The 25,461-nt window shown below is 39.0% G+C and overlaps 1 protein-coding gene across 1 annotated transcript in view; it reads left to right on the top strand.

Annotated features, from left to right (window-relative positions):
* The window catches only part of PTCHD4 (patched domain containing 4), a 179,174-nt gene that overhangs the window by 41,043 nt on the left and 112,670 nt on the right, over positions 1 to 25,461 (top strand). Inside the window, exon 2 of the mRNA XM_057303981.1 lies at positions 9,332 to 9,812. Coding sequence (XP_057159964.1) covers positions 9,332 to 9,812 — 481 coding nt within the window. The remainder of the gene's footprint in view (positions 1 to 9,331; positions 9,813 to 25,461) is intronic.

Below are 25,461 nucleotides of genomic sequence, written 5' to 3'. Positions count from 1 at the left end.
CTGCTTAGGACTTGAGCCCAGAAACAAGGGAGTCTTGATTCTTGGCCCACCTCCTCTTTCACTGCTTATCTAAGTGCAATTTGATTAACAGTCGAAGCTAATTTATCCTTCCCATTCCTAACTACCCATCATGCCATTCCCTTAACATATTTATTTTTATTATTTGTGTTGATGAGTCAATAGTGTTTTTTAAAAATATATATAAAATAGCCCAAGTAACCAAGAAAGCAGATGTGACCTATAATTTTATACCAAATAAGAGCCAATGTTAAATGTTGTTGATTTCCTTTGAATATTTATGCGTGCATATTTATTTTTGCATGGTTGAGATCATGCCATATGTATATAATTTTGCAGCCCTCAGCAGTTATTTGCATTCTTCAGCAATGTCTTCAGAGTTGTAATACTCTCTGCTGCTTTATTTTCTCGCCATCTTACAGGCTTTCTTTCTATAATGAAAGTACACACTCTTCCAAGGAAGAGATATTTTTCTTCTGTTTATTTGTCCTTATCTTGTTTTCTACACACACTATCAATTTACCTTCCCAGACACTCAACACATATATTGTTTGGATTTATTAGATTTATGGGAATCATTAGAGTAACTAAATCACTTTTAGCAACTCCTGTGCCTCTAGGAAGGAAGCTTTTCTCCAAGAATCTTGAGAACTGCAGAAGAGATGTTCTTTGGAAAAAGGCCTAGGTGTGAGGAAAATTTATTTTCCAGAATAGGTTGCATTCCATAAAATCTAAAAAAATAACTAAATAAAAATGATGCTCATATAATCCAGTAGTTCTTGCCTTAAATAAAGCTATGACGAAGGCAAGAAAACCATCCAGTGCCCCCTCTCTAGTGTCTGTCTCCATCCCAAGGCACACCGAAAGTTCATTTTTCACATTGCACTCAAAGAGAGCTTTTGAATAAGCAAATCTCCATATTCACTACCAGTACTCATCTCTGCATCACCTCTCCCCACTGTATATTCCAGTCATTCTCAAAGTCGCAGGAACACAACATGCATATTCTCCTTTCTAGGCCTTTGCACATGCTGTTCCCTCTGCGTAGAAGATCATCCCTCCCCATGTCCACCAACCAATACCCATCTTCACCTGGATAATCGTTACTCATGCTTCAGGTCTCAGCTACGATATCCCCCTTTTAAGAAAGTCTTCTTAGTTCCTGCTAGGCTAGATGATTACTTCTCACTGCTCCCTTAATACTTACGTATATATTTTTAAATGCCTTTCTGCTTATTTATTTCCCCCTATCTCTCACTCCACCCCAAAGTCGTAGGCTTTCTGAATATGGAAACTGTAACTGTTCATCATTCTAACCTCGAGAGCTGGCTGACGCAAAGTATGTGTTCCCTGACTAGGTCTTCAATGAATGAATGACTCTGTCCTTCTTGACTGTTTCCATCTGTATGTCACGTTCTCGAGTATGCCCAGACTTCACCACACAATGGCCCCATGTAGTTACCTGAATTACCTATGCTTTTGATCCTTCCTCTTTCCCATTTTGATTTCTCAATCAAGGGATTGAGCTCTACCGTAAGTTTGCCTCTGTAGCTTATTACTCTGATCTGCTTTTCCATACAGAGGTGCTAATGACTCAGGTATAGCATGTGGCTGTAAGCTAGAGTATATTTTGGAGAATTTCTTGCCCAAAGGAAAGGCTCTTGTGGAAGGCCTTTCGATCCCTCTCCTGAAGGGGGCACTGTATTTAGGGCCTTTGTACATTCCACAAATGGTCCCGTATGAATGATGGCCAGCTTCCTTTATGGGGAAGAGCATCAAAGATAAATGTCCTTTGATATGGCCTGTGAGTGGTTATATTGATCTCTTTGTGAAAGACTCACTTAAAATAGTAATATTGCTTTCAATTGAAATTTTTGGGATAGGGTTACTAAAACGAATCACAGAAAAACAAAAATTCATTGTTACATGCCTCACATGTAATGTAGATGTTTACTCTATTTCCACACTTTTAAAATAAATTTGTGTAAAGATTTGGCATCAGTAAAGGAGAAATTAAATGTATTTATCTAATTATGTGAAAAGTAAACCAACAGAGAGGTCAGGATACTCATGAAATAGAGATCTGTAGAGAAAATGAATTTTACTGTATTAGAAATTAATTCATCTGGCTACTGAGAGATGATTTACATCTAGGTAAAATTGGGCAAATTCTCGATGTTTTTCCATTTGAGAAGAATTCTCTCTGGAAATTATTCAAAGAGAGAGAGAAAAACTACTGGGTCCAGATTTTAAAGAAGATAAAAAGTTTCTTGTTCCTATGGAAATGAACGTGGGTCATCAATATGTTTCTTCTTCCTTCTTATTGCTTTTTCCCTTAAGGTAGATTTCTCTAGCCTACTTTGCAGTGTCTAATGACTTTACCATGGATGAATCATTAAATACAGATCTAATGAAACCTTTAGAAATACTATACGCTAAGCCTTTTATTTTTGAAATGGAGTTGGTGTCCAAAGAACTCAAGCAGCATGCCCTGTCACCTTGTTGTAATAATAACAGAACTGGAAGTTGGAGCCAGATGCCTGGATTCTGTCCCCTGTGTTCTCTCATTACAGATACTTGCTGGGAAATGTAGAAAAATTTAGATGTCTAAGTGAATAAACAGTATCATTCAAATATTTAATTTATGACATATTAGTAAGAATAATATCTAACACTTTCTGATCATTATTCTAAATGCTTTATATACATTCGCACACTTGATCCTCACAATGCCTTACGATTCTTATTTTAACCCCGTAATAAGACTGACATCCAGACAGTTCCACACCTTGCCCATGTTGACACTGGGACTCCTAGTGAGACAGTTGGACTCTTGAGACTATGTACATAACTGCTATCTTATACTTCCTTTCTTTCAAATATATTCATAAATTATTTAAACACGTGCAGTTGTGTTAAGAACATGCCTGTTGGGGCGCCTGGGTGGCGCAGTCATTAAGCATCTGCCTTCGGCTCAGGGCGTGATCCCGGCGTTATGGGATCGAGCCCCACATCAGGCTCCTCCGCTGGGAGCCTGCTTCTTCCTCTCCCACTCCCCTGCTGTGTTCCCTCTCTCGCTGACTGTCTCTCTGTCACATAAATAAATAAAACCTTAAAAAAAAAAAAAAGAACATGCCTGTTGGAGTCAGAAAGAAGAATAAGCAATGGGCTATGCCACTTAGTAGCTGTGTAACCTGACATTACTTCCTCTCCTGAGGTGCCTGTGTCCTCCTTGGTGACCTGAAACTACTCCAACATAGCCCTTCCTCACAGAATGACTGGAGGAGTTACCTAGGGTGATGCAAAGAATGTTCTGAAATCTTGGAACCGAGTCTGCCACATGTGTTAAAAAGGGATATGCTAGAGTGCATTGTTAAACTTATTTTATAGTCTGGTTGGCTTAAGTTTGCATTTCATTTCAACAACATGAAGCTTATTTTTTTAACCGTCCTATTTGAAAAAAATAAAAATACACCACTGCACTCTCTTAGTTGAGTAATGTCACATAAGAAATTCAATATATTCTGTATGAGGACATTTTAATGTTTTAAAGGCTTCATTTTTTAAAAAAGATTTTATTTATTTGAGAGAGAGAGGGAGAGCGTAGGGGGAGACGGAGAGGGAGAAGCAGACTCCCTGCTGAGCAGGGAGCCTGATGTGGGGCTCCCGTTCCAGGACCCTGAGATCGTGACCAGAGCCAAAGGCAGACACTTAACCGACTGAGCCACCACGGCTCCCTAAAGCCTTCATTTTTAAAATAAGTTTCGATTCTTTTTTCTTTAACTAAATACCATGTAGGAACCTGCTTTCTCATTATTTGCTTGTTTCTACTAAACATGAAGCTCTGATGAGGAAATTCAAGATAGTGGTGATTCCATTTAATCGTAGTTTATCCTACAATATTTGATATTGAGAATAACACAAAGGGATATAAGTTAGGAAATAAAGAGGGGGGAAAGTCTTATTTAAACAAACAAACAACAACAACAACAAACTTTACCATTCCTTTAGAAATGTCACCGTCTACGATACATAGGAGGATTGTCTTTTCAGCAATAAAAGACGACTGACAATCTAAAAGTTTCCAATATCCTTGCAGTGTCTGCCTCATCAATGAAAGCTGAAATACAATTGTCTTGGACAGAAGCTCTGCAGCTAAATTATCTTGCAATCTCAGAAAGTATCTTAATGGCAACCTAGCACATATATTGAGCAGATATGACACTTACTCCCCTATAATTTCAAAGCATCATTGAATATTTCTTTTCTCTGCACAGTGGTTTATGACATTAATGTCTCTTTCCTCTCCTAGCTCTTGAAGAATTTATTCTTTGATCTTGTCTCTGAGAGTTTTAATTTCCTTTTCCACCGTAAAGCTTCAGATCAGGTGGTAATTTTTAAGAGCTGCAAAATAGTAACTGTAAAAGAGATAAGACTTAAAGAACCCAAGATTTTTTTTTTTCTGGCATCACTGCTCCTGAAGAGAGAGTATGATGCCCTGCTTCCTGGCCATGAGGCAGCCTCATGACCTGTAAATGCAGCAATTCACCTTGGAACCATTCACCTACCACAGACGGCCTCAGCTGACATTTTTTTTCAAGCTGCATCAAGAACTCGAAATGCTGCAGGGACTTCCTAATGGAGCTCTTTCCTTTCAAGTCACCCTGACTCCCTAAATCATCTGCCACGGTGCGATGAGCAAGCACTCCAAATAGGAAAGCATGCCGTTCGTTCCCTGCTTAAAACTCACAGTGGTTTCTTACCACAGAACAATTAAACTCCAGCTCCTTAACAAGGCTTTGCTGGTTCTTACTGAAAAGACCCTGCCTTCCTCTCTAGCCTCAGACTTCCTCATTTCCTTCAGTTCCTTGAAGGGACTTTGTCCCCAGGCCACAGTGCCTAGGAACCCTTTTCCAAGTACTCACTGAGTCCCCCTCTCAGCTGACTAGCTTTCTCCACATGTTTGGTATACAATGAAAATGGAAGAGGAAACATATTAGGGGGAAATGTTACACTAGAGTAAAGAGATCGGAAAAAAAAAAAAAAAACCCAGTAATATTTGTGTGTGTGTGTGTGTGTGTGTGTGTGTGTGTGTTTCTGTACCAGCCTCTAATTTCTATATATACCTTTCTTCATCTGAGGTCTTATTGTCCTCAAACACTTTGAGCTGTCTCTTACTTTTCCTCTTCTTAGCAAAATGGTCTCTGAAAAAATAATGTAAGCTTAGTTATATATACCTCAGGGCGAACTGAATTAAATGTTACGGAATGTTCATTCTATAGCTGGCTGTGTGCTAGGCACAGGGAAATTACCAGTAAGCAAGGTAAGAAAGGTGGCAACTCTCGACAAGTACACAATCTAGTGGAGGGGCAGTTAGTTGGTTAAATAAGATCACTTCAGATAGAAATCTTTTGTAGGAAGAAGACAGCAGAGCATTATGTGACGAAGTGATGGCTGGGAAGGAGGCGCTTAGTTTAGATCATGTGGTTCCAATGGTCCCTTGAAGATAAAACCCCCAGGTGGAAGCAGCCGCGGCCATGGAAGAGTGGAGGAAGGCATTCCAGGCAGAGGGTGTGGCAGTTGCAAAGGCTACCTGGTGAAGATTAACCTGGTATGTTCAAGCAGTAGGAAGAAAGGTGGGAAAGCTGGAACAGGTTCATGGGGAGAAGAGTGCTGGGAGACAAGGTCTGAGGCTCAGCCATCAGTGGGACATGCCGGGCCTTGCAGACCTGGTAAGGAATTCTTCTTTTATTCCTAATGTAAGTGGAAGCCAGTAGGTTTGAAGTGTATAAATGGTGTAATCTCATTTAGAGCTGTGCAAGCGAGCTCTGGCTTTAAGGTGGAGAAATAGACTGAAGAAAAGCAGAAGTGGGCACAAGGATATGAGTTAGGAACTTCGATGAATCCCCTGTTAATGATGCCTGTTCAATTCAGTGAAACACTGAAACAGGAGAGTATTGGAAGTGATGTGTTACCATCTTGTCATATTTTTAAGGTTTATCTTCATGGTGACATAAATGGGATTTCTGCACTTAAAGGGACTTTGGAATTTATGTAGGAGGTTTTATTGAAAAAGGAGGAAGTTGAATCAACATAAATGGTAGGCAGTTGGTTTAGTGGAGAGTAAAATATTGGGGAAAAAGGGATCTACACATGAAATAAGTTTTAATCATAAAGAGCATTTAATGGAGACTAGGACCTAAAGTGGCTTCCCTGAAATCACCCCCATAGGATTCTAGAAAGTTCTGGATTTGGAATTAGAAGATTTGCGTTGGAAGCCTGGGTTCATCACTTTGACTAACAGGTTTCCCTTCTCTGAGCCTCTACGTTTGCTCATCTATTAAACAAAAATATCCTACCTGGCCATTGGTAAGATTGTGTTATGCCATAAAAATAATCAACTCATGGCTCTATTATAATGATATCATTTCTGACATTCAGCTCTCTTCAGAGTAACTTTATAGGTGGTATTTTCATAGAATAATAGAGCTGAAAAATAACTTCAATATTATGTAAACATTTACTCATATATTCATATCTGTTCATTTTAGAGATGATAAAATGGAAACCTACAAGGGGAAATGAACCAGCCAAGCGTTTCTTATCCAGTTAGTGTGAGACGCATGGTGCAACCCAGGTCACGTGACTTCCTGACTCCTGACAGGTCCAGGGAAGTTCTACCCAGAGGATAATTAAAATACATGTTCCATTCATTCTTTGTTTCTCCTACATAGAAGCAGCCATGAATTGGTAAAGTTCGGAATCTCTTCTACCACCCTTTACAAAATAGTAGAATTTTGCCTTAGAAATATTTCTCAGATCTATACTGAGTAGGATGATTGGGCCAATGGCTTGTGCAAAATGTGGACCTTTCAGCAGAGCTTCCTGTTCAAGGACATCTAAAGACCTTGTTTATTTTGTTCTGGTGCATGGAGTAGGCCAGATTAAGACAGAGAAATTCATTCTATTTGTTACATTCATTTCAATATAATGGGATGAAAGCATATCTCTTATGAAGTAATTTTTGTAAGAAATGGAAATTAGACAACTTCAAAATGAGGGTGAGCAGTTAGCCAAACTCAATAAAGATCAGTTATTTAAAAATCTATATATTGCCTTTGGTAGAGTTTTGACTTTTGTCCAGGCACATTATCAGCGCCCTCTTTGATCCACTATAATCTCCAAATGAGGCCTGAGGGACGCATAAATCTTTGTTCCGCTGCTAAAGATCCCTGGGAAATCTTTTTGATGACAGCCATGAGTAAAGACAGATGGAACTGCACATTGTTAAGTGAATAAATATAGCTTTTAAAATACTTTCTCTTTCAAATAATCAAAAGCACAAGTCCACATCACAGACGGGATTTCAAAGAAGTAGAAACAAGGGTGGAGCTAAAAATTATACCAAGCTTAAAACAAAAATAAACAAGCCTAATTGAGGAGCAAGAATAGAGATTATTTAAAGAATGGAAACCATATTCCAGTCTGTCAGTGCTTGGACAGGATCCCCACTCCTTCTTTGAAGCTTTCCTACCTTTTTACCTGCAGTTCATGAGAGAAGCCCACAGGTTTCAAAAGAGAGCATTGGGAACCTCCAGCTGAAATTTCAATTTTTTATATATATATGGAAAAGAAGATTTTACAAAGATGCCTTGGAAGTGGGAGATTTACCAAGCAAAGGGGGAAAAAAACTCAACTTAAATTCTTATTTAGAAATATATTGTTCATTTGGAGTTGATCAGGTTGTATTAAATAGAAAGATTGCTTTTATTGAACATGCAGGGGGAAAATGGGTATGTGAAGTGACTACAAAATTTCTTCCTCACAATTCTTAATGATCCTACTAACACTTGTACTTTCTATAAATGTCTCAAACGTTTTGTGTTTGCAACACGCTCTCGAGTATTATAATTACTTTGGTGTATGTTAAAAATACACGGGAACAAGTACCTCAGATATAGGTTTCTGGACTGAACGAGTTCACCATAACTGTTACACGTGTCTCCTTGAGTATAGAGTGCCTCACAGTTCTGTGAAAATCACCACAGTTATCAGACTGCTGGGTTTGTTGCCCTTCCACACTACTCTTCCAGAAAGGACTGTTTCTTGCTCTGACTCTACACTTTTCTCTCCTCGTGAGATAAAAGTCTTGCTTGCTGTAGCAAATGCAAATTCTCGTTAGAGCATAAATTTACCTTTGTGCCTGCGTGTTAAGCAGTCCCTGAAGCACGTTTTCAATGCTATGCTCCGTCTTGCAACCTGCTATTGGCCTCAGTATCATATCTGAAGAGCATTGCCATGGGAGTAAATGACAACTGTGGCAAAAAAGAAAATACCCGACTTGTTGAAAATTTGGTGATGGCTGCCAGGGATTTCTTTCTGAGTCTTAAGACCCCACTGGTTGAGAGTTACTGCTCTGAATTAAGCAACTCATCGTCCGCCTCGCGTGTACCATAAAGAGAAGTGATTGCTTCTCTTATAAATATCCAACTCGTATGACCTTGGCTGCTCTGTGTCATGCGAAATTCTGAAATCAAAATGACTTTTGACCACCCCACCTGAAATCTCATCAGTTTCGTTTGGGGGATTTGTCCACTGTGTTCTGTGAGGAAAAGGTCAACCTATGACCAAGGCGGGTGTTTGGAGGGAATTTTGTAATGAGTGAACAGGTGCTCACATCATATTTAGAAAACCTTTCAACACTATTACATTAATTGTAAAACAAACAAACAAACAAACAAAAAACAACCCAGTATCTTCGATTTGTTCTGCAATATACAGTTGTACCTCCAGAGTATGGATGTTTGTGATGTTTGTGGGTGCGTGTGTTGGTGTAGTGTGTGTGTGTTAACCCTGAAAATGTTAGTGTATATTTATTAAATGAATTATTACTTTAAGTTTTAAAATGTTGTTAACTCATCCCATGCTTCACTTTTGGCTGAGACCAAATCATCAAACCTGATCCCGCGTACAGGAGTTATAACAGTTTGTTACGGAAGGAAACGGTGGGAATGGGGATACGGATGGGATAGATCGAAATAATATTTATGTACATTTTCCTATGCATGTGGAGAATCTTGTCCAGCTTCATAATCCTCTTTGCATCTTTCTAAATCTGATCATCGTGCATGGTATCCCATGACACCCTAAAGGTTGAATATAAACTCCTTCCATGCCATTCCACCCACATCGGTTCCGCAATTGCAAGAGCCTACATCTGCCTTCGTTGTGTTCCTTCATTTAGAGTAAGAATCTGTTGTTTGAAATGTGCATCCCTCCAGTAACTTTAGTCTCCCCTTTTTCTGTCTTCAAGGATGGGAGGAACAGTTTTATTGGACACCAACTGGGCGGGGTAGTGGAAGTGCCAAACAGCAAGGACCAGCGGGTCAAGTCAGCCAGAGCCATTCAAATCACCTACTACCTCCAGACCTATGGCTCTGCCACCCAAGACCTCATAGGGGAGAAGTGGGAGAATGAGTTCTGTAAGCTCATGAGGAAGCTCCAGGAGGAGCACCAGGACCTCCAGCTCTACTCTTTAGCATCCTTTAGCCTCTGGAGAGACTTTCATAAGACCAGCATCCTGGCCAGGAGCAAGGTCCTGGTGAGCCTTGTGCTGATCCTGACCACAGCCACCCTCTCCAGCTCCATGAAGGACTGTTTGCGCAGCAAGCCCTTCCTGGGCCTCCTGGGGGTGCTCACAGTGTGCATCTCCATCGTCACGGCAGCAGGGATCTTCTTCATCACCGATGGAAAGTACAACTCCACCCTGCTGGGAATCCCATTCTTCGCCATGGGTAACTATCCATCCTTGTGGTAATCGGATTCTTACCAATTTGGGGCAAGGTAGTACATTTCTTGAATTCTCAGGCAGAAATCTGTTTTAACTTTTCACTGATGTGTCTGTGTGATTATGTAGGATTTTACTTGGGGTGATGTCCGTTTCACCTTATTGGGCCTTTTGGAAATTTTAGTCTGACCAAGTCATCTTCCCATTTATGTTGGGGAATTTAATGCTGTCAGATATTTTTAAGTTACACAATATTAGAATTCTGTACTCTGCTTCTTCAAATATTATAGGTCAGGGATTATGGAGATCCAAAACTTACTTTGAACAAATTTTGTGGTTCATATTCACGGATATCTTCAAGTTGATGATGGTGAAGAGTGAATAGCATAGGATGAAAATTCAAAGAACTACTGGTATATTCTAATCTCAAAAAACTTCATTAATCTTGGTTTATTAATTCATTTCAAAGTTTTTATAGAGAATATACTCTATTTCCCCACCTCCATATAAACTAAACCTTCCTGCTACCACTTAAAGATGTATCCCCTAATTTCTTTCATCTCTGGTGAAAATAATTAATGAGCATCCTCAATCCCTTCTTGTAAGTTTTCTCCCAGGCATACATAAATGTCTAGAAAATGCTCTACAAGTATGTGTGTGTGTGTGTGTGTGTGTGTGTGTGTGTGTGTGTTCTTGCAAAAGAGAAGATCAAGTCCGGGAAGAAACGTGAGTGATGGCTCAGCAACAAGACTGATGGAATGTATCAGAAAAGCCATGATAATGGTGATATCTGTGGTTCTACAAAAGAGTTCTGTCAGATGTCTTATAATTCCCTCCATGCAGTGATTTGGAGGATGAGCTGTAATAATGGTCTGTAGGTGGTGAACTGACATGAGCGGGAGAGTCTTCAGCTGTATAGTAATTGCTTTCCACTCCCCATGCTAAAATCAGCTGTAAGTTACAGTTTCATTATTAAATAAAAAAGACGCAGGTATGTGGTCAGAAAGTCTTCTAGGTGGTCCGGGCCCTTTTTGTTTTCACGTTAACAAACATCTTTGAGAACACAGCAAAACGGATTTATAGTGTAGGTTGCTGGAGTCCAACTTCTTGATCTGGAAACCCAAGTCCATTGTGGCCCTAGTAAGTTAGTTTATCTTGGTAAGCCTCAGGTTCCTCTTCTATAAAACAAGGATAATAATTTTATCACTTTCAAAGAATTGGTTTTTGAGCATAATAGAATATACCTAAAGCTTATATAGCATATAGTAAATGCTCAATAAGTGTCAACAAGCTTTAAGTGCACTGGATTCAATGATAAATAGGAAACAGCCCTTGGCTTCAAGAAATTGAAAGTCTTCCTGGATTTTGCATATCACCTTCAAATGCATGTTCATCTTGTTAACAAGTGTTTTTCTTTTTCCCAAAGAACTATATTAAAATTTGTTTGCACCAGTGATGAGAATGAGTCTGGATTTGAACCATTTATACTTGTTATGTTTTTTTGAGCTTGGTCTCTTGACTTGAAATAACAACATAAAATTCCTAGAATCATTCACTGTGATTCACAAATAAAACTGGCTCGTTCAAAATGACAAATTAGATACCTTAGAGCCTAGTAGGGCCTTTTCTAAAATTGTGGCAATCTAAATGGGGGAAAGATTCATCAGGAAAATTCTATAATATATAGAATTACATATTCCATACAAATAAGGAGAAAAATTGTCTCTAGTGATGCTGAATTATAACATAGACTCTACAAAATCAAAGTGGTGTTTTATTCCTTAAGGAATAACACTGAAAGCCATAACACCGAAGAAAATGCCCAGACCCTGAAACACACACATTTCTCACTTTTCTTCTGTCTCAGTGATTTTTAAGATCATAAATCAACCTTGGACAGTGTGGGTGCAGACTCTAGGACGCCTGGTGAATGGTTGCTCTTCAGTATTCTTAGAATTCAGTCCTTAAAATATTCTGAAATGAACATTCCTGGTATGTTCTGAAAACATAACAACAATAAACCTATCAATATATACTTATATAAGATATCTGGTCCATCAAGGGGGAGTTTGTTTGTTGTGTTTTGTTTTGTTTGTAAAACGATCTGTAATAACAAAGATACAAAGATCAAGAACTAGTGAAATGAAAGGGTTATCCCACAGGGCTAGGAAATCTGGGTTTTCATCCCAGCTTTTCCACTAACTTTGTATGTTTTTTTTGGCAGTTATATATAGTCCCTGGGTCCCAGTGTTTTATATACTAAATGAAGGATTTGGACTTTTTAATCTGAAATTTTGAAGATCCTACATTATTATTTATTTCATTTTCAATTGAAGTTAGAATTTGATCATTTCTTTATAAAGTCATTTAAGGTATGTGTTGTCCTCCAACCTCTAATCTCCATTCTCCTTTGTTGACTTTTAGTGTGTGTGCGTGTGCATGTGTGTGTGAGAGAGGGAGACAGAGACAGGGAGAGGGGCTTTGGAATAGAAAAATCACAACCTTGCATGCAGAGCACAACTCTATGAAGGTGATGCGGTGGAAGATGATATTGAGCATTAATAAGTTGAGTTTGGCAGGTATAGATCTTCTAGTGGTACACATGGCATTGGTTAAAAGCAGTCCTTCGATTACAGTTTACATGGTGTCAAGTCAGCGTAATCTGAAGTTAGTTGGGTGTAAGGGAAAGAAGCCCAGCTCTTCTGGTGAACTTTTATTTCTATTCCTATCTTCCCACAAGGATTTATTTGAGGCTGTGCTCCAAGATTCAAACCAATTATCTTCATCATAACCTACCCCCAAAGCTAGGTATATTGCTTATGGTATTCTGTTCTTCAGCCATCTTTTTTCTGACCACCTATCTCCCTTCTAGACTGCATCTGCTTGCTCTTTTTTCTGACCACTCATCTACTTAATATCCCTGGTGCCATTTAAGAGGCACATACACTGTATCTTGATATCCTGCATTTTTAAAACCTGTACTAATTTTTATATTTTGTTCTGGTGTCCCTGTAAGTAAATTTGTGTCTTTCAAATTGTATGTTGCAGATTTAGTTTTGGAAAAGGAGATGATTATAGGCATATGTGTTATCTCTGGGAAAGATCTGAAAGGGAAATCTAGACTTCTAATATATTTTTTAAAACAACAAAAATGATCCCATTTAGCTCCAGCTTAACATCTTTTCACTATACAAACATAAACCAGTAACGGTGCCACTAATTTAATTTATAACTCATCGTCAGCCTTTTTTTTTTTTCCACTACATTCGCTTTGTGTGAATGTGCTTCCTCTTTCTGGAAGAAGAAATATGGGGTAATATTACATATAGGCACCAACTTGGCTCCTACTGTATCTTGCTGATCTTCTGTGGATAGTGGCCAAAGACATCGATAGCCGTGGTTCACTATTATTTTACAGTCTATCTTGAGTTTGTTTTATATGCCAGGAGTCTTACTTTAGATATTGGTGATTTTGACAAGAACTGCTTTGGGGCAGTGCTGAGAATAATATAAAGAAGTTCAATAGAGCTTAGAAAATAAGTAGTGAAGATAGTGAGTAAAGATAATGGACACATGCCCGTGTCTTGTTTTGTTCAGGTGAACCCAGTATTTCCAGATATGAGACTTTCATTCATCAGCTAAAACTGAGCTCCATATTCATTTATTTGTTAATTCATCCAAATATTTATTGAACATCCATATGTTCCAGGTATTTTGGATTCCAGAGTAAAGGGTATCAAACAGAACTGATCACGTGGTTGCCTGCATGGATCTTACATTGTAGGCCTGCAAAGGGGAGGCGTCCAACAATAAACAAATAAGATAAGTGATATAAAGTACAAACATAAAGCAGGAGAAGGGATAAAGAGCCTAAGGGGTAAGAGAAAAGACCTTCTGGGAAGAAAAAAAAAAAAAAGAAATTGAAGTAGAGTGCTAAGTGAAGTGAAGAAGTAGCCATGTGGCAACCTGGGAAAAGAGTATCTCTAACAAAGAGATTGTGCAAAGGCTTTTAGAAGGACCTCTCTTGGTGAAGTTGAGGAAGCAATAAAAGGAATGTGGCTGGAGCACAGTGGGCAACTGTGTGAGTATTAGGAGATGAAGGTAGGGAGATGGTAGAGAGCCAGGTCATGTAGGGCACTGAGAACTTAATACTTTTTTTAAAAAAAGAGGTTATTTATTTATTTGGGGGGTACAGAAGGAGAGGGGATGAATCTCCAGCAGACTGCACACTGAGCACAGAGCCCAAAGGGTCTCGATCCCATGACCCTGAGATCATGGCCTGAGCCGAGGTCAGCAGTCCAGTGCTCAAGCAACTGAGCCACCCAGATGCCTAGAGTACTTAATACTTTAGATGAAAAGCTATCCGAAGCATTTGTGACAGGAGAGTGTGATCCGACTTATGTTTTATGTGGGTTTTTTTTAAAGATTTTATTCATTTATTTGACAGAGAGAGAGCAAGAGGAAACAGAAGCAGGGGGAGCGGGAGAGGGAGAAGTAGGTTCCCCGCTGAGCAGGGATCCTGATGTGGGGCTTGATCCCAGGCCCTGGGATCATGACCTGAGATGAAGGCAGACACTTAACCAACTGAGCCACCCAGGTGCCCCTGCCTTACTTTTTAAAGGCATCTTTAGCTATAACATGGAAATTAGTCTGCAGTGGAGCAAGAATAGGTACAGGGAGACTATGTAAGAGGTTACTGCAAAAATTCATGGGCTATAATGGTGGTGACTTGAAATACCGTGGGAGCAGAGACAGTGGTAAAAAGGGATTGGACTCAGGATATATATTTGAAAATAAAATTAACAGGATTTGATGCAGGACTGGATATAGTATATAAGATAAAGAGGAGTCAAGGATGACCCTGAGCTTTAAGGACTAAAAAAACTAATAGAAAGCAATTGCCATTTATTGTCATAGGGAGGTCATGAGAGGAATAAGTTGGAGAGGAAAAGATCAAGAGTTTACTTTTCTATCTGGTAGGTTAGATACACCTATTAAGCATCCAAGTGGGAAAATGTAGGGTTAGCTATAAAACAGTATGTAGATCTGGCTCAGAAGTAAAATCTGTAAGTTGGAGCTTGAAATATAAATTTTGAATTTATCATGGCATAGCTGATAATGAAAGCCATGGGATCTGATAAGATCAACTAGAAAGATAAATACAGATAAAAAAATAGAAGTCAGAGATCTGAGCCCTGGAACACTCCAATGCTTAGAGATTGGGAAGATGGAGATTCAGAAAATGACATTAAGAAGGATGAAGCAGTGAGAGAGTAGGAGAATCAAAAGAGAATAGTGTCCCAGTAGCCAAGTTAAGAAGGCGTTTCCTGAACAGCTAGAGATCAGCTGTTCCCGAAGCTGCTAAGCAGTGTGTCCAATGAGAACTGAGAATTGGTTGTTTGATTTAGCAATTTGAAGGTCATTGGTGACTTGGACAAGAGTTGCTGAGGGTAATTTAAAGAGGTTCAATAGAGCTTGGAGGATAAGAAGCGAAGACAGTGAGTAATGATAATTTTTCGAAGGAGTTTTGCATTACAGAGAAATAATGATTGTATGCTAATTGGGATGCACAGAAAGCTTCATAGTAAAGCAGAGACAGGAAGAAATTGCAGAAACAATATCATTGAGTAGGAGAGATGGGACTGGATTCAGAGCATAGCTAGAGTCATTGACTTTATATAAGAGCATAGACAGCTCATCTACAGTTAAGAGAAGAGAAGGCAAAATATATGGACAGATCCAGATAGACTGGTACATGCGGGGGTGGGAGCATGTGGAAATTCCCTTCTGTGCCTTCAACTTTGTCAGTAAAATATGAAGCAAGTCATCAGCTGAGAATAAATTTGGGGAAGGAGGTGTTGATTTGAAGAAATTGAAGAGACTTTAAAAGAGTCACTTTGGAAACTGGAGAGCAAATTGAAGAAGAAAAGTTAGGTGAACAGCTAAGAAGCACAAGGACCCACTTGAAGTTTATGTTCATGAATTTAAAAAAGAAATCAATTCAGCGTGGTTGCTGAGTCAGTGCCCCCCCCCTCCCCAGCCAGAGATAGCTGCTTGGGGGAAGAATTGAGTAAGCATTGATATGAATTTAATTGCGGGGAAAAAAAAACAAACTCTGAGGGGGAAAAAAAAGGTTTATTGTGCAAAAGAGACTATAATGACAGATCATGAAAATTTTACTTGTTAGGGTCAGCTAAACCATGTTGCAATAACAAATAATGTCTTAAATCTAGTTGGATTAACACAACAAAGATTGATTTCTTGCTTACACTACAGTTTAGTGTGGATCAGGAAGCTTTCTTTGGGAACTCTCTTCTAACAGAGATTCAAGGACCTAGGATGCCTCTGTGGTGGAACATCTTGTCTTCTCACAGTTTGTGGTCCCAGCTGTGGACACAGAAAAGTGAATAGTTAGAGAAAACACACCTACTTATAACTATCTTGTACTCAAAGTTATACAGTTACTTCTCATAATATTCTCTTGACCAGAACTACACATAAGGCCATATGCTAGCTCAGAGAAAATGTAGGAGGGTAAATGGATTGTTTAATGGGTATCAACTGTCTCTCCCACATAAACTAAGTCAAACAGTAAAGGTGATGAGGATTTCTTCCCATTGTCATCATAGTGAAAAACTGATAGGGTCAAATATTATGATTTTTTGTGAAATCAGAGAATTGTTTTAGGTCAGAGTCTATTCTGGTTATCTATTGCTGTATAACAAATACCACAAGACAGTAGCGTAAAACAACTTTTTATTATTTTATTATTATTTGTTATTTATTTAACATTATTTTATTATGTTCATGGATTCTGTGGGTTAGTACCTTGGAAAGGGCACAGTGAGGTCAGTTTTTCCCATCTCCTCAAAGTCTAGAGTCTCAGCCAACGGTAACTTGAATGTCCAAAGGCTGGAACTGCTGGGGATAAAACAACCACTTCTAAGATGCTTTCTTTGCTCACATGGCTGGTACAAAGTCTGGAATTCTGAAGGAGAATCTCAGCTGGGAATTTTGAACATAGCATCTAAATGTGTCCTGTCCAGTATGGTGTTCTCAAGGCAGTCAGGTTTCTTATGTGAAGACTTAGGACTCCAAGAAAAAGTGTTGCAAGAGACCAAAGCAAAAACCGTAGGGCTGGCCTAGACGCAGAAATCGCATAGCCTCAATATAGCCTCAGCCATATTCTACTGACTGTGTACCATTCACAAAGTCTAGCCCAGATTTAAGAGCAGGGTAACGGGACCCCACCTCTCGAGAGAGTGGCAGAGAGTTGAGAGAGAGGCGGAGTCACATTGCTGAAGAACATGTGGAATGGGAGCTCTGGTTCTGGCCAGCTTTGGAAAATGCAATCTGCCACACAGTCGTAATGTGAGTTTGCTGGAAAGGAAAGAGATGGATTCTAGAGATGTTTGATGTAAAGGTTTTGAGAAGAGATTATGATTGATGAAAATGACTATGATTTGATCATTTTGAGCTGGGAGACAAGTGTAGAACTGAAGACATTATGAGTTCAAAGGACCAAGAGGCCTGAGTATAGAATGGATTTTCCTTATGGAATTTGAAGTCATGAAAAATTATGACAAGAGTTGTGATGGCCACTGACACACGGAGAGTTCCACGTTAAAACTTTGAAAATGAAAGAAATTGATCCTGAGGTCTGTAAATGAATACAAAAAAAAAAAAAAAAAGGAAAAATTTGCATAGCACATGGTCTACATTCAAAGGAGTAGGTGTTTTTAAGGGAGACAAACAACATCTTTGACTTCTCATGGGGTATAGATAACACCTGTAAAACTTACAGGTCCAGTAGCACAGGAGGAGTGGGAGAACAAAGGTGCCTCCACTGGAGAGGGCCAGGAATGCAGTGTAATCAGCGGATGGCCAGCTTTTATTAGAGCAAGAAGCTGAAGATTATATTTGGGGAAGAGATTCTGGAGGCAGGGAATCTTGGTAATGACAAACTGAGTTCCAAAGGGCAGGGGAGGATGGGAGGGATGAGAAAATGGTCAGGTCAGGAGATGTACATAACTGTATAGGAATGAGAGTCCCGAGCAAAGCCCTGGGAATCATGGACCTTTGTGATTGCTCTGTGAGGGGACATATATGACTTGACAGCAATACCAGTGGTCCCACCTTGCAGAGTCATTCTGTTACCTTGTAAGTCAGATCATATCACTTACCTGCTCAAAATCCTTTAATAGTTTCCCATCTAAGCCAAACTTAACAGACACAAACATTCAGTGATCTCCAATGACCCAACAAAGCTGGCATCTGCTACCCCTCTGACCTCAGGTTCAACCTGTCTCTCTCTACACCTGGAAAGCTCTTCCTCAATACCTGCAGACTTGTTCCCTTACCTCCTGCAGGTTTTTATGCAAATGTCACCTTCTTCATGGGGACTCTCCTGCCACTCTGTCCCAAACCACAAGCACCTCACCAGTGCTTCTAGTACCCCTCTCTATTTCAGTTTTCTCCTTAGAACTCATGATTATCTATTAGACAATATAATGTACTTTGGACTTGTTCATTATCTGTCTTCTGGTAATGGAACGTAAGCCCCCAAAGAATGTAAATTTTCATTGTTCCATTTGATGCTTTTTTCCAGCACTTGAAACACTACTTGGCCTAGGGTAGGCATTCAATAAACATATGTGGAATTAATGAATGAATGTTCTCTCAATGTTTCTCAAATGGGTTATGATCTATCAGAGTCACTAAATCAATTTATATTTCGTTTAAGGGGAAGAAAAGAAAACAGAAAGGAATAGGAGATATCAGAAGGTGTTGCACTTTGTAAAGTGTTAGTGCGTCATATTTTGTTTCAGTTTAATGTATATGTGTATAACAGATCACAATGTAAGATGCTTTCCCTAATGTGTGCCACAGTCGAACATTTTAGAAAAACACTCTAGAAAATATGTTGAACTTATGTCTTAAGTAGATCATGGTGATAGGTGGGGATTTATTGATGGGGAGCCAACTGGGAGAACTCATCAGAAGCATCCATAGCTGCTCCTCTGTGTTGGTTCTACAGGAGGCAGTATCGGGACTGAGGAAGTGGGGGGTTGCCAGGGACTTAAGGTGTTACTTCCTGGGCACTGCTATTTCCCTAGGTAAGAACCAGAATAGTATTTAGCATACAATGGGCCCTTTAAGACTTGATGGTTGGCTAAAGTTTTTTAACGATTATGTTATGGTATTGGAAATATTTCTCAGTAAATTGGTTTTACCACAAGGCCTGTTTTACATGGGGTATTAAGCCATCAAAAGCCTTCCCAGAGTAACTCTTTGCTGGAAGAGACAGGACCTATTATTATGACATCAAGAATGTTCGATTGGAGCTATTTCTTAGCCACATTAATTGCAGCCACCCTGCTTTTGGTAATTAACTGTTACTTCCTTTGGGGAAAAGGTTGGCCAATGATGTAAAAATAGCCCCATGCTTATGGCTTAGAGTCAGAAGACTTGGAGTCCAGTTTAGTCCCTGCCTCTTTCTTATCTGCTGGGTGACTTCTCCCTGGACCTCCCATGTTTTCTCTTTCATAAGATGAAGAAGTTGGACTGATTGGTCTTTAACATCTCTTCCACCGTTATTCTTTAATTAATGAATCTTTCATTTGACACTTAGGGTAAATGTCATCTTATATTCTGGATTTAGGGTTCATCGGGAGCTAGAATGGGTCAGTGTCTAATTCAAAGCGTCCATAGTAAACATTTTGCAAACATTGACTTATTGATGGCTTTCGTGACTTTTAGAATTCATAGAGCAAGAAAAGTCTGAACTTTTGGTTGTTTTTAGCTTGGCTATTTTAATGTCCCTATTTTTTTCTCTTATTCTTTACTTCTAATTTTCGTATATTGATATCTAGTCTTCTTTTGGAGCTTTTCAAATGGACTTCCTGGGACAGAAGTTTCTAAGTTAAGACATTGTCTCACTAATTGGTTTTCGCAGAACTTTTAAAGGAGGTGGGAAGGGAACACATTTTGGCATAACCAGTAAGAAGCTGAATTTTATGCCAAGCATTTCAGGTAGCGTGGAATAGTGTGTACTTTTTATTGTACACACGTCCAACATTAGTAGTAATTATATCCTGACTCCTTTAGATTCTGCACTTTCTTTGGAATCCACCTCCATCTATTGCACTTTTTCGTGCAAACAGTCTTCCTCCAGTGGTAGTTAGAGTTTTGGAATGAGGAAGAGTACTGTTACATAACACAACTTACTCAGGGTGAGAAGCATATGGACTCATTTTGGTGGTACTGTTTATCTCAAGGGTAGCTGATGCTACTTTAGACTTTAAAAATGAAAAGATTTGTAAATATGCCTCATGCTCTGCTCTTGCTTTTTACCTCTTGAATCAGATAGTGAATCAGTCTTGAGTATTGAAGCAGATAGGGAAATGGGAAAGCCATCAATTGTTCAGCATATGGCAGAACTACTACTGTGTCAGGTACAATCTTCTCCAGCATGGACATCTAAGCCTTCCTTAAATACAACTCCATCACAAGCAACCTGAGCTATCCCCATGAATTGAAGTTGACTTGACTGTCATGTCAGAATGTTCCAAGAAAAAATATTCCTAATGCCTGAAAGCTACAGTTGGCAACCAGATTTGGGATTTTCTGCAGTGCTGCATCAAGGTAAATGCTGCAATTCAAACGAGAAACTTAAAAAAATAAATAAATGAATAAATAAACTAGAAACTTGAATGGTGAAAATATATTCAGGCTATGCCATCACTTTTCTGAGGAAAAATAAAGTCCCATCCAGGAAAAAAAATCATTAAAAAAATGGACACTTACTTTCTAGATTCAATTCTTTTCAACCCAGTATTTTCATACCCAGTCACCTAACAGAAAAGGACGATTAGCAGAGAAAAATGGGAAAATCCCTCTGTTGATTTGAAGATGCTAGCGGCGAGCCTCTGGCTTCTAAATTGAAGAATCCCTTTGTACTGATTCCTACCTGCCTTCCCGGAACAACGTGGTTTATGTATGCATCAAATATATGTGTCTTACTGGTTGATTTCTTTTGTAATGTTAAAACAATGCCTTCATCCAGACCCAGGCAAAACTATTATTCAGGCTTCAGTTTACAAATCCCACTGTGTACCCTTAGAGAAATTATAATCCTGAGTTTAAATTTAATGGAAAGAAGATGCTACTATTTTTCCTACTGCTTCCTCACATTGGCTTGGCCTAAATGGAATAAGACTGGGTCCTGGCCAGTGATATTTCCAGTGATTGTTTACAGAGAGTGGAACATCCTACTTAAATATTATATTTCATAATATAAATCAGTAAAGTATTAGTAGAGAATATTTCCTAATGGTATTTGAGATGACATAATAAAAAGCATGAAATATAATAGTCATATGATACACACCAAATAATGAAGAAAAGGAGATAATTTTATCAGAAAGAAGTGGGTGTTAGAATAGGTTAGTCAACGTTAAAAACAAAAACTGCCCTTTATTTTACCCGCAATAGATGGGTTTATTTAGGAGAAAAAGAGAATTGCAATCCTGGACAAACAACCTGTGGCAAAACTATAGACAAGTCCTGGGAGCAAAGGAAACGTACACTTTTTGAGGAGAGAAGTGTTAAGTTGGAAAGGCTGTTATAAACTGAAAGTCTGTTGGAGTAAACTAGGAGCTGGAAGCACGGTGACTTTTCACTGGCTGAACTATGGGGAAGGGGCAGATGAAACCATTTCTTTCTTTAACAGGCATAGTAAAGTAGTATAAGTCCATCTCTTCGTGTTGGGTCTGCAATTGACTAAGAGTGGTAAGGTATAAGAGATCTCCATGCCGAAACCTCCCGACTCCATTTTAGCGAAGTTTCCCTTACTGATTTTCACAGCCTAAGCTACTTTTTAGCAGAAAAAAAAAAAAAAAAAAAGGAAGCAGGAGAGTTAGATGGCTCATTTCACTGAAAACCAATTGAGATCACACATACACACAAAAAGAGAAAACCATACAAGGTACCTAACTTCTAGATTTTTGGGTGAAACTGTGATGACTATAATGAGGACTCATTATAATACTTAGCCGTAAATTAATGGATTCGCTCCACCACCTGCCCTTCCTTTCCTGTGTCTTGGCCAAGGGTCAGGTCAACCTTATATACTTTACTGTATTGGCACAATGTTTCAAAAACAATAAGTGCTCAATAATTATTTCTGGAATGAATGACTTGTAATCCGCTAGCTCACAGCAAAGATAAAGGTTAACTTTTTAGAAATGGATATAAATCTGTGTGTGACATTGTATGTGTTCTTTTAAAATTTAGGGAATAATGATTTTTAAATGAAGACATTGAAAATGATTATGTAATGAGGGGATTTTGGATTTCCAAATATAAGAGTTTAGTTTAAATGTTGTATTATTTGGTGCTTCATGCACCTTAAAAGTATTCCCATGGCCTTTTTATCATGACGATGGCTTCTTTATTTTCCCAGAGATATGTGGGCAGTTATTTCTATTAAATAAGGAAATAAAAATAACCAGAACTGTTCTCAAGTCTGTTATGAATCCAAGATCAGAGCCTGTGTTACTTACTTTTTTCTCCCAGATTCCTTGACTCTGTTGACTGTTATCAAACTGAGCCCTCTGGACTCCTTGGGATGTGTGAGGACTATGGGTCTTGGAAAGAACTGGGCCAGCAGAACTCCTGGCTATTCCTTCCTGCTTTAGACCAGGCACTTCACTCTGATATTTTTACATGACAAGTTACCATAAAGATCCAGTTTGAGGAGAAATTCCTGTGGATTAAAAAACAAACAAGCATATGTTTGAAAACTGCCAGTTCTCTCCCATTCCACAGTGCCTCCTTCATAACATAATGGAAGGCAGCAACTAAACTTGAGATGGATGAACTAAATTTATTTTGCAGCCTGGGTGGCTTTGCTTTGATCAACTGTTATATCCATATATTTCCTGTAGTTATCTTATTGAAGTATTTCTAGAAGTGTGATTTCTACTTAAGACTTTAACTTTCTCTCCTATAGACAAGTTAACCTATTTTTAAGATTCAGAAAATCCCAAGGGATGGAGGCAATGAGATTGTATGGTTGCCAGAGGAAACTGAGTGAGACTGCCAAGAGACTCCAAAGGTAGAATTATTTGTAGTTTTACTGTATTCCAGGGTTAGAATGTCTGTCTTACAGGTCAAGAAATTGTATTGCAAAGGCACAGTGAGAAAACTAGACTCTCAATGAAAGAATCCCAGTAACTAAGTAGACAAGAGACAATATTAGCCAAAATCTCTGTTCTGGTAAACTTTCCAAAAAATGGTCTGCATATATCCCCTAACAAGGCTTTCTTTTCTCAAGATACATACAAAAGACCAATTCTTCCTCAGAAGGCTTTGTGATAACATAAATTAAAAACACAATGCTATCTGATGAATTTGAATGCTGCCAAATTGCTGACCCATGCCTTCCAGATTTGGTGTCATTCTTCCCTGGAGAGTTTTGTGTACACAGTACAGATACTCACATTGTTAGACCTTATCGTTCTATGCTGGCTACCTCCTTTGGTTGATAAGCTTTATATGATGACTCGATATCACTGAATATGTTAGTAAATGAATTAAGTAAATAGTGTTTCTGTTGGGACTAGAAATAATCTGTGGATTATTTATTGATCAGATGAGTTTAGTCCTTAGAGAGTCACCATCTTTTTATGTTTTCCAAGTGTTTGAGGTTCACCCCTTCTGTTTCCCCTGTGAACTTTCTATGATATTTTTCTTTCGTGTTGTGTTATTTATTCCAGTCTGTTTATCCCTTTACCCATTCTGCTAATTCTTTCTAATCCTATCCTGAAAGATGAAAACCCAAGAGCAGTAGCACATTATGTGAGAATTCGTATATTCACCCATCCTACCCAAACACCATTACCAACATACCATCTACTTACTCAGCTCAGCACTGCGGTGTTTTAGTCTGGCCAAGGAAGAGTGATATCCGTCAGAGGAAACCCATGGGCTTAGTCTCTATGGGCTTGTAATTCCAATCTCCTCCACATTGTTTGCTCTGACCAAAACCAAAGCGCTATGTGTCCAAACACAAAGGCCATTTCTTGTCTCATGTTGTTCCTTTTTCCAGAAATTTCCTTGTATATCTCCCTTGTTCTGATCCTCAAAGCTTAAATGTCTCTTGCTCTATGGCATTTTTTACTGACTTCAAACCCAGGAATGACTGGTTTCCTTTTTTGCGTTCTCTGTACCCTTGTTTACATGCCTATCTTCAATTCTATACTAGGCTGCAAAGCCTTCATTAGAAAGGATCAACTTACTGTTTTTGAATCCTCAGCAATTAGTAGTAGGCCTAACGCAATGTAGGAAGTAGTTTAAAATTATTTTCAGACTGACCGAATGATGGCCAGCTCTGCCATATTGACCTACTGTATATAACTGGCCATTGCCCTGGGTTCCTCACATAGCACTTGTTCTGTTCACTCTCTGTTTCCCGCCCCTCCCCGCTCCCACCATCATCAACAACACATTTTCTTCTCTATCCTTCTCTTCTCTGATCTTTGCTCTAGAAGGCAGACTCCTATGGACTGCCGCACTGAGGCTCCCTTGTCCTCTGGCTTTACATTGAGTTTGGCCAGCAAGAGGCATGACCGGGAGATAGTAGGGCAGAAAGAGAAAGAGGTCAAGGTCTTTCTTTCCTGCTCCTTCCCTCTCTACTGTGCCAAAACTTTACCCTCTGACAGGTAACCACTCCATATCTACAATGTTACTGGACCTTGGTAATACTGTTTCCTCCCTTTATTCCTTTAGACTTAAAAGTGGTAACTTCTAAGAGCTTCCTGTTCTTGATAATCTCTAGACACCTCAACATCCCTTGTGTTTGGCTCTGCCCATATGTTTGTAAGTCTCTCAGTTAAGGTCTTTATATTTATACCACCGGAGGGATTTCTATGTCCTTCCAAGCCTCTTAATCTCTTGCTAGATACCATACAGCCATCCAGTATCTTGCCGGGTCTGAAGTCCTACCCTGCAGTCTATCTGCCTGCCTTAATTTGCTGCCTAACTCTTGCCAACCAAATTTCTTCAAGAGCACTGGATCCTACTTTCTTCCAGCCAACTCCTGGCCATCAATGGACCAAGGAGCAGTCTGCGTCACCCACTTGAACTTGATTATCAGTGAATACCTAGGCATCTGCTGCTATATTTGGCCATTTTGGACATCTTAAGTTCACAATGTCCTTTGGATGTTGTGCATTGTATTTTTATTTAGAGGCCAGTCTTGTATCAGGATTCATTTCTCTTACTTTTATTCCTGTATATTCCTATAATTCTTTACTTTCTCCCACAAGTTGAAGACTTGAGGCATACAAGCTTCCTAAGCAGATTTATTTTTGTATCCTACATGGCTATTTTGATATGTCTCCTTTGAGAACGACCTTAAAGAATTTTCAAGCACGCATGTTTTTACCATCACCCTTGGTAAAACTTGGGGCTGGCGTTAATAGAGGCTATGCCCTCCATGAAGCAAGAATGAGAAATTATTTCATTGGAGAATTCCATATCGTCATAATCATTTTTAGGTCACAGTGGCTATTTTCTTCTTTGTACCTAGTTTAAGCTAAAAGCAGTTTGATATAAAATTGTTGCCTTACAGTCAGATTTTCCAAATATATATA

The sequence above is a fragment of the Ursus arctos genome, unplaced genomic scaffold (genome assembly GCF_023065955.2).
Source record: "Ursus arctos isolate Adak ecotype North America unplaced genomic scaffold, UrsArc2.0 scaffold_29, whole genome shotgun sequence".
Classification (NCBI taxonomy): Eukaryota; Metazoa; Chordata; class Mammalia; order Carnivora; family Ursidae; genus Ursus; species Ursus arctos.
The sequence above is the reverse complement of the archived record's forward strand: the minus strand, read 5'-3'. Positions and strand labels throughout refer to the sequence as shown.